Below are 10,600 nucleotides of genomic sequence, written 5' to 3'. Positions count from 1 at the left end.
ATTTAGTGAGCTGCCTATGTAGGCAGGATTTTAAGGCATAGGTGTGCTCCCACCATAAAGGCTTTTAAAATGGTAGGCCTTATAAGAGACATTGGACGGGGTTGTATTTGTTGACATTAGGTGTCATGAACTACCAATACTTTATCAGCACTTAGTTTATGATAGCAAATATTTAAAAAATGCATCTTTATTTACTGGAAAGTGTTTCTTATAACTTTATGGTCAAATTTAAGGGGTGTGTCAAAGAGATAGGAATGCATCAAGACATCGGGAATGTATACAAATGTTACCTATTTGTCATAGAATGACAATAGATTTAGAATTGTGTTGCTCACAAAGTCATCATTTAAAAACATTCAACCTCTCAGTATGCGGGCAATAAAATGTATAAGGCATTAGAGGCTCCGACAGCTAATTTTATATAATATGACTTCAAATAAATTTGGTTGGTTGAACAGAACTTAATATTCATGAGCGCACTCTGAAAATTATGTAGACTTCCGGGGCGGAGACTAGTTGCTTATAAATATACCTGAACTCAATTAGCTTAACGTCACAGCTGACGGTTATGCTAATTGGTGCTGAGAGATTATACTTCCATCTATGGGCGCTTTGTAAAGCAACCTTCTTGAGTATTTGCGATCCTTCCATGATCGAAATCGTTTGTAAATCGGTTATTTCACTTCGCTTGAAATAATCGAGAAAGATGAAGGAGTTAGTGGAGGAGATGCCTGATGAGGGATATGGATGCGCCGTGACTAATCGTTTCGGCCAGCTGCTCGACGATGAGTCCGACCCTTTTGACATCTTACACGCGGCGCAGGTGGGAAAACAGCAAAAGAAGAAGAAAGAAGAGCAAAAGAAAACTTCATCCACCACGAAAGCTGGAAAAAAAGAGTCTCAAATGGACAGGAAAATCGCTTTTTCCGCGGGTGGAGGTGGACAAGGTGGGTGAAGTACAGGCAACATATGGCGTTTGGTACTTTTTTTCAACGCAAAGGCGAATAATTTTCTGTAAACATGCCTTTGATAAATTAGCGATACATTTATTTTATTCAGAATCGTTTAAACCTATGTTAGTTTAATTTATAACAACTGTCGCTTGTTTTTTTTTTTAAAGGAAAATTTAACCGTCACTATCTAAAAGGGTAGTTCACCCAAAATTAAATTAAACTGTCACTATTTAAAATGATCGTACACCCAAAATTAAAATAGTCATGTTTACTCACCCTTTTGTTTCAAAACCTGTATGTGTTAACTTTAATGTAACAAATACGTACTTACAGGGTCAGTCACCATTCTCTTTCATTGTGTCTTTCATTCTCCCGCCCCATACAATTAAAGTGAATGGTGACAGAGGCTAACGTTCTCCTTTTGTGTCCCACTGAAGAAATTCGTATGGGTTTGGGACATAAGGGTCAATGACTATTTTAGGTTTGAAAAGTGTTAAAATACATCTACTTGTGTATTCAAGTTGTTGCAGACACTTATTACTTTCTTTCCTTCTCAATGCGGGGAAAAAAAAAATGTTCGGCAGAATGTAAGCCTCAGTCACCATTCACTTTCATTGCATCTAACCCCCTCAATATAATAAAAGTGAGTGGTGACTAAGGCTAACATTTTGTCTAATCTACTATTGTGTTCCATGGAGGAAAGTAATATGGGTTTGGAAAAACATGAGGGTGAGTAAAGGATGATATTTTAATTTTGGATTAACTGTCCCATTCAGTAATTTGTATCTCTATTTGTAGCCCAAGTGCGTCTTGTTCATGGGGAGGTTGAGGAACAAATTGAAAGACGTGTGACTTTTGAGCGCAAATGCAATGTTGGCGACACCCCCCTTAGTTTCTCGGTTGAGAGGTAAAGGTCTCTAATTCTGTACTAATAAGGTGGCTTGTCTTTTATTTATAATCCTGCCTGAATTAATGTGAATTCACCTTAATCTGTCTTCCTCTGTGAAGGCCAGTGGATGATGTGTTGGACAGGGCTAATAGAGGAAGAGCTACTGGAAGAGGACGAGGAGCCCGAGGCCCAGGATATCCAAGATCCAATGATGGATTTGACCAGAGGGGAAAGAGGGAATTTGAAAGGCATAGTGGCAGTGACAGAACGTAAGCAGTGATCAATAGACCTTATTCACAGTAGCGCCATATTTGATTTTTTTAATGGGAATGACAAGGAGGCTGTGAGGGGTAGACATACCATCTCTTCAATGGCACGCACGGTATAAAGCTGCAAAAAGCTCCTAGAACACATCTGATATTCCACAACTCATGTGGTCTGGAGCTTTTTGTCAACTGGGTGTTCTTGAAAATATATATATTTTTTGAATGTGTTGTTCCTGGAACGATCCAAAAACACTTTAAACTGCAGAACAGCCCATTGAAGAGACCTTACGTCTATCCCTCACTGCCTTGTTGTCATTCCCATTAAAAATCAAATATGGCACTACTGTAAATAAGGTCTATTGCTGTCATGTTGAGAAATGGTTTGCCCAAAAATGAACATTTTGCCATATACAGGTGCATCTCAATAAATTAGAATGTCGTGGAAAAGTTCATTTATTTCAGTAATTCAACTCAAATTGTGGAACTCGTGTATTAAATTAATTCATTGCACACAGACTGAAGTAGTTTAAGTCTTTGGTTCTTTTAATTGTGATGATTTTGGCTCACATTTAACAAAAACCCACCAATTCACTATCTCAAAAAATTAGAATATGGTGACATGCCAATCAGCTAATCAACTCAAAACACCTGCAAAGGTTTCCTGAGCCTTCAAAATGGTCTCTCAGTTTGGTTCACTAGGCTACACAATCATGGGGAAGACTGCTGATCTGACAGTTGTCCAGAAGACAATCATTGACACCCTTCACAAGGAGGGTAAGCCACAAACATTCATTGCCAAAGAAGCTGGCTGTTCACAGAGTGCTGTATCCAAGCATGTTAACAAAGTTGAGTGGAAGGAAAAAGTGTGGAAGAAAAAGATGCACAACCAACCGAGAGAACCACAGCCTTATGAGGATTGTCAAGCAAAATCGATTCAAGAATTTGGGTGAACTTCACAAGGAATGGACTGAGGCTGAGGTCAAGGCATCAAGAGCCACCACACACAGACGTGTCAAGGAATTTGGCTACAGTTGTCGTATTCTTCTTGTTAAGCCACTCCTGAACCACAGACAACGTCAGAGGCGTCTTACCTGGGCTAAGGAGAAGAACTGGACTGTTGCCCAGTGGTCCAAAGTCCTCTTTTCAGATGAGAGCAAGTTTTGTATTTCATTTGGAAACCAAGGTCCTAGAGTCTGGAGGAAGGGTGGAGAAGCTCATAGCCCAAGTTGCTTGAAGTCCAGTGTTAAGTTTCCACAGTCTGTGATGACTTGGGGTGCAATGTCATCTGCTGGTGTTGGTCCATTGTGTTTTTTGAAAACCAAAGTCACTGCACCCATTTACCAAGAAATTTTGGAGCACTTCATGCTTCCTTCTGCTGACCAGCTTTTTAAAGATGCTGATTTCATTTTCCAGCAGGATTTGGCACCTGCCCACACTGCCAAAAGCACCAAAAGTTGGTTAAATGACCATGGTGTTGGTGTGCTTGACTGGCCAGCAAACTCGCCAGACCTGAACCCCATAGAGAATCTATGGGGTATTGTCAAGAGGAAAATGAGAAACAAGAGACCAAAAAAATGCAGATGAGCTGAAGGCCACTGTCAAGGAAACCTGGGCTTCCATACCACTTCAGCAGTGCCACAAACTGATCACCTCCATGCCACGCCGAATTGAGGCAGTAATTAAAGCAAAAGGAGCCCCTACCAAGTATTGAGTACATGTACAGTAAATGAACATACTTTCCAGAAGGCCAACAGTTCACTAAAAATGATTTTTTTTTATTGGTCTTATGATGTATTCTAATTTGTTGAGATAGTGAATTGGTGGGTTTTTGTTAAATGTGAGCCAAAATCATCACAATTAAAAGAACCAAAGACATAAACTACTTCAGTCTGTGTGCATTGAATTTATTTAATACGAGTTTCACAATTTGAGTTGAATTACTGAAATGAACTTTTCCACGACATTCTAATTTATTGAGATGCACCTGTACTAACCTTGTTGGCATTGCAAACCAAGTTTTTTTTTATTTTTTTTTTTTTTTTTTAAATCCATGGTACACAAAAGGAGAAACTTGTAAATCTTTACACCTAAAGTATAATACAAATACTCCATATGACTCATCTGCTAAATTCCAAGTCTTCTGAATGGCTTTGTGTGATGAACAGACCAAAATTTAACTCGTTATTATCTTGAAAACCTTACTCGCGCAGAGCTATATGGCTTCAGAAGAGTTGGAATCTAGTGCACATTTTTTGAATGACATGGGGTGAGTTGTTTTTTTTTTTTTTTTTGGTCAAATTTCCCTCCAAGATGATAAGGAAACACAATTTCTGATAATAAATGAGATGTTACTTTAAATCAGGAGTGTCCGCTCCGAAGAGAAGCGTAGTGGCAGTGGCTCTCGCAACTGGGGTTCTATGAGAGACCAGATGAGGTGAAGTTTCACTTTTTATACCAAGTTTTAAACTCTTATCTCACAGGTTTGGATGACATTATTAGTGATTTTTCTTTTGAAATGGTTTTCATTTTTCTTGTAGTGAAATTGAAGAGGTGTCACCTAGCGAACAGGTCTGTGAAACCGATGAGACCCCCGAGGCAGTAGAGGCTGATGGAGAAAACAGGTCCATTTCACACAACTTCAAGGAATATTTTGTTATGCACATGATACTTGACAGTGAATCATATTATCTAGCTTTATGTATTTGGAACTTCCGCTCATGGTTCTTAATGGATGGTTTTGTATGCTTCCTCATTTCCTGCAGGCCTTCTGAGACTGAGGAAGTGATTGAGGTAGCCATAGAGATGACACTGGATGAGTGGAAGGCCTTACAGGAGCAAAGCAGGCCCAAGGTGGAGCTAAATATTCGTAAGGCAGACTCTGCTATGCCATCAAAGGCTGTGGTGATTCATAAATCCAAATTCCTTGAGGTAAGAGTCATTTTCTGGATGCAGATTTTTAATGTGCCTTAATTTTATTGAAGCATTTCCAGAGGTACAGAATGAGGCAGAGCAGCGCACTGGCTTATCTTTTGTGAGACAGATGAGCTCTTATGGAATTTGTACTATTTATTTTTCCAGCAAGAAAGTTCATTCATTTTTTGATTGAATTAATCTCATAACGACCGTTTAATTTTGCCATCATTCTTTTTAGAAACAATATAATGGCATTGACGATGAGGATGTGGTTTTCCGCCGCCCGACCAATGACATCACTTGTCAGTTGGAAATCAACTTTGGCATCCTGGCTCGGCCCTCTCGCGGTGGGAGAGGTGGACGAGGCGGTCGTGGCCGTGGGGCTCCCTCCATGCCATCACAAAGATCTCCACAAAAATATGAAGTGGTAAATTTTAATATTGTTTGGGGCATTCATTTTCTGATGCAACCAATACACAGTCCTGTGAAATGCAAGGCTTATAATTTAAGGACTTTGCAAGGTAGGAATTGAAACTAAATGTTAAATATTAATGTTGTGTGAGACTCCATGCATTGCAGTGGTTTGGGGCTAAATTATTTTGTTTCCTAAGGCTCCAAACCCAGATGATCCAGAGGATTTCCCTGCACTGGCATAGTGCTCATTCAGAGGAAGAGTGTGAAGTTCAAACTGTTCTGCAACCTGTCAGGGTAACACTGAAATGGGGAAAGTGCTCTTGAAATTGGCAAAAATAAAAAAATATGCAAAGACGTTTGTTTGCATTGATCCGACTGTATCATTCCAAGAGTTCTGCACTTGTTTGGATTTAATGTTTCAAGTGGCTGGGGAAAGATTGTTCTAAAGTAAGAAAATTAATGAATGCATTTACTGATGTTGAGAACACACTTTATTGCCCTAAGTGTTATGGGATACACTTTGTTCGAAGACAAAGAACCTTGTGCATAGGATTGCACAGATGTTGTGCAACATTTAAAGGGTTAATTCACCCTAAAATGAAAATTCTCATTTACTCACCCTCATGCCATTCCAGATGTGCATGACTTACTTTCTTCTGCAGAACACACATGAATATTTTTAGAAGAATATCTTTGCTCTTTCGGCCCATACAATGCAAGTGAATGGGTGCCAAAATTTTGAACCTCCGAAATCCACATAAGGCAACACAAGTACTCCGGAAGACTCTTGTTTAAATCCATATCTTCTGATGCGATATGATAGGTGTGGGTGAGAAACGGATCAATATTTAAGTAATTTTTCCTTTTAACTTTCTCTTCTGTTTTTGGTGATTTTCACATTCTTGGTGCATATTGAAACTTGTCAAGTTACAGGTTTTGCTGGACATTAGTTCATAAACTATTTGATCACAGCATTTCTCAATACAGTACTTCATTTGACCACCAGAGGGCTGAATACCCCAAAGAATAACTGAAATCGGTGCCTTGCTGCTTTACTGTTTGTTGGTTATTCCTTTTGTAGTTTCCTGTAAAAATCTTATTGCACACTACACTAAGCCATGGAGAGACATCTTGAAAGTATTTCACTGACACCATGTCATGTGTATCCTACTGTTTGATAAATAAAGTCTAAAAGTCTTTGTCAAGCAGCCCTTTTCTTATTTTTGGGGGTTGACAAGTTTCCTTCATAACATCACAGTGCTTGGCTGTTGATAGAATCTCTCACTGCTAGACATACAGTGAAGGGAAATTCAATTTACAGTGAGCTGTTTCCTCCCTCACTGTGCATCTCTATAGATTCTGACAGTTTGCTAGACAATATAGTCAGTTTTGTACAAAAGAAACTGAAGCCCTGTCCTGCCCAATTGTGCTGAGCATTTTTACTAGCACACCAAAGAAGTGAACTCTGGAATCAAATTTTTCATTGTAGAAAATGGACAATTGTGAGAACACTTCACATCTGTCTAAATCTTTTTCTTTTTTTTTCTTTTTTTCCCTCTTTCAGCCTCCCTTGATTGCTGTCCTACTCTTTTGTGCTATAGAAGTCTTGTCTTAATATAGTCATATGATACACTCCGTTTAAGTCTTTGAAGAGTGTTTTTTCTTTTTTTTTTTATTTATTTTTTTTTTAAAGGGGATTGGGCCAAATTCCCGCGGCTGGGTTAACATTGAGGTGATTGTAAATGTTAGGCTTAAGTGTTCTCTCTGCATTCTCATGGCTATTTTTCTCTGTAGATTGTGTTGAGCTGGTGTAATACACACAGGCATGAGCTCAATGTAGCTGACAGATTGATTCCAGATGGATAAAGCAGTGATTATTGGAAGGATGTGTACACAATATTTTCTGCACCTAAGCCCAACATTTTCTTTATCTTGGTTTGCATCTTATATTTTCATGTCAGCCCTACCAGCTTTTTCTTTCCCTCTGTCTTCAAGGGGACATTGTGGAGATTGAGAACGGTGTATGACTAATTAACTGTAAACTTTTTTGAATTGATATGGATTCATTGGGGCACAGAAAACAAATGGTGATTGATTGCTGGTCTCAGGCACTTTGATATTAATTCAGTAAAGTGTTGAATTTGGTATAACCCCAAAAATGCATTTGCACCTTTTGGTTATATATGCCTGAACAAATGTTAGGATAAATCAAGTGGGATCTTAATTTCCTTCATATTCAGTAGAACTCTTGGATCAAAATGATCCAGACTTTTGCTTGATGATAGCACAGGTCCTGTAAGCATTCTGAGATGATCTGAGCTGACCTTTAAAATCCTCAAGGGACAGTCACACTACACTTTGCGCACCATTCATTCCCATATAAATGTGTTTGAATGCAGGAGACCGGAACCGCAAACTCATGCAGGGAAATTGTTTTGCTGCATTCAAAAGTTTGTTGAATTCTGACCTGCAAATATAAGTGATACGAGTGACCACTAGAAGATCAAAATGTCACACTGACCAATGCAAAGGATACATGTTTAAAAGCTATGTGTTCTTATTGTTGTAGGAAAGCGAGGACATGGTGTATTTAACATTTTGAATATAATTGTTTTAAAACCAGAAGCCCTCCCGCGTGACATCCTATCCTGGTCTGTTGCGGTGTCTGAAATAATTTTGCATGCTCAAAGCCTAGTGTGACCACCCCTTTCGTTGTTTTTTGTTTTTTTATTTTCTCACTTTTCATTAAATGTTAGTCAGTTTCTACTGTGTGCAGATATCAAAATGAAACTGCCATTGTCACATCTTTTGTGATTGATGCAACATATTTGAATTGCCTTAAGTGGAAAGTACAAAACCACATTGGGTCTCTCATTCACTTAAAATTAAATTGTTTTAATGTGCACAAAGACTGTTCTGCAAAATTTCCACCGGATTCACAACAGGAGGATTCTCTCAAAGTAGTTCTAATGTTGATCAGTCCGGATTATTCTAAATGAGAGCACGCATGCCTGCCCGCATTTAGTATTTATCTTAATACATTCCCAAACTATTAACCCTTTCTACTTAAGGGCATTACACAAAACATTCAAAAAAATGCATGCTCCCTGTAACTGCTTTGTTGATACTCTTTTAATACAGTTGACATTGCGCACAGACAAGGACTGTCCATGTCTGCCGAAGTTGTGTGCGTTCCGATCTGCAACACGGACAACCGAAATATACTTTGGCCTTAAGGTCCCCAGGAGTCTGTGATTTTGCAAACATGTGATTTAAGTTGGTGTAAAAATGTATCTAAATTTAGAAAAAAAATGGATGTGCTGACTTCATAATCATAATTTCTCCATAACATTTGCACAGATTTTTACACAATTGTACATGTGTTTAGAGAACGAGACCCTTTGACCGTACTTGCACCTGACCTGTACTAAGATTTGCCTTAATCCATACAGATTTCAGTTTTTCATACGGGTCTTCTCTTACTCATTAAAATTCTCAGTTTTTTAGGTGTCTCAAGGTTGGACTCCGTGGTAAACAGTTGTGGATCTCAAAGTGGCAAACCCAACATATTGATTACGGCTTTAAGGCTAGTACTGTTAGCAGCCTTGAATCCTGCAGAGCATGTACTACTGAGACTCATCGACTAAGGAAACAGAGTCTGGTAAACTACATTGTGCTTTTGGGCTTGGTTTCATTCATCTCACACTTAGTGGGTGAAGAAATTTGACCAAACTGAATGATTTTAGCTACCAAGAGTAACAAGTGTTAGCAAATGGTATTCTTGACTATATTTGTGCTGAATTTAGTATGCATGCAGCATATATTTTGTACTATTTTCGTATACCTTTGATAATGTGTGATGCGTATTTTAAAACAGGCCAGTCGTATCAAAGTCTTAACCCTTATCTATTAATAATGAGGAGCTAATCAATCAGGGCTCTTGAGCTGTTAAGACAAGGGTCATTTTTGCCCTGCGGGGAGAGATGTGGGCTAATCAGCAGTACCCATGCTCATTATTAATTCAGTAGCTAAGGGACCTCTTAGCTTTCTACCCTGCAGAGTTCAGAGCGCTGTGTCGGCACAAAGTGCATCCATCACAATTTGGCCTTCTTGGTATCGATTGGGTATACTATGTTAAATGTATTTAAGCAACAAGTAAGATTCATCATCGCTGTGAGTTATTAACATATGCATGAGATGTCCATAGATGTTGACAGAAAATATAGAATTACAGACATTAAAAATTCAGTCTAAGATGCAGTGCTGTTTTACACTTTATGCAAATATAAAATGTTTTCCAGTAAAAAAAAAAATAGCTACGTCTTTAAAACAAGATATTGTTTATTTTCATTAGCCCAGTGGCAAATTGTTTTCTAGTTTGAAGCTTAAACCTTGCTAAATTCTTAGATTTGTGCTTAAAACAAGAGAAATGTATTAAATTTTCCTTCAAGTATTTGTCTTACTATGTCTAAAATGTATCATATTTAAGGATGTTTAGATATTTTTACTGTTTTAAAAAGACAAAAATACTGTCAAAAGACAGAAATAAAATGTTCTCATATCCCATCTTATTATTCAGTGTCATCTATTAAGCATGTAATTTAAGTAGATTTTACTAAAAAGTGTAAAAATTGTTTATCAGCTGACCGATGTCTTAAAGCAAACTGTTATTTATGTTAGAGAAAATCAAATTCAGAATCCACAAATTTGAATGTGTTTTTCTTGTCTCGGAGACAAATACGAGCTATGTTCATGCTCCCGTTTCCATGGCTGCATTTGAGCGTGATATTTTTTAAGTACAACTCATATCTTTATGGTTCTTCTAATTTCTGTCATTGTGATGAAAGTGACTACCTTGACATATGATTACCGGTAATCAAAATATAATATTAATATTCCAGTACCAGAGAGATGGGCTTCTCTAGATATCTTAGATCGTTTTAAAATACTTCAGGAACGGTGTTTAAATGACTTTCTGTAATCTTTTTCATTAAAACACCCACGAGTCTTCCCTAATTTGCAGCTTGACAGGTGCCTGTACAACAGTTTGTTTTTTGTCTTTTCAGCTCACAGACAGTGTGTGGTCTGACCTACCCGAGTCCTGCCACATCATCTAGCTTATTGAATGTGGATAAATGCTCTCAGGTGATTCTTTGTTAGTCTAC

At 38.1% G+C, this 10,600-nt stretch overlaps 1 protein-coding gene across 1 annotated transcript; it reads left to right on the top strand.

The window, feature by feature from the left end:
• The first annotated feature begins 160 nt into the window (after window positions 1-160).
• LOC127430893 (plasminogen activator inhibitor 1 RNA-binding protein-like) lies at window positions 161-9,995 on the top strand. The gene is made up of 8 exons (XM_051681032.1): window positions 161-947; window positions 1,752-1,860; window positions 1,962-2,111; window positions 4,471-4,542; window positions 4,646-4,729; window positions 4,871-5,036; window positions 5,260-5,448; window positions 5,633-9,995. Exons 1-8 carry the CDS (start codon window positions 707-709, stop codon window positions 5,675-5,677), a joined length of 1,056 nt encoding a protein of 351 aa, XP_051536992.1. The 5' UTR covers window positions 161-706; the 3' UTR covers window positions 5,678-9,995.
• Window positions 9,996-10,600: the final 605 nt, after the last annotated feature.

This window comes from Myxocyprinus asiaticus, chromosome 40 (genome assembly GCF_019703515.2).
Source record: "Myxocyprinus asiaticus isolate MX2 ecotype Aquarium Trade chromosome 40, UBuf_Myxa_2, whole genome shotgun sequence".
In the NCBI taxonomy this organism is placed as follows: domain Eukaryota; kingdom Metazoa; phylum Chordata; class Actinopteri; order Cypriniformes; family Catostomidae; genus Myxocyprinus; species Myxocyprinus asiaticus.
This window is presented reverse-complemented; position numbering and strand designations above follow the sequence as displayed.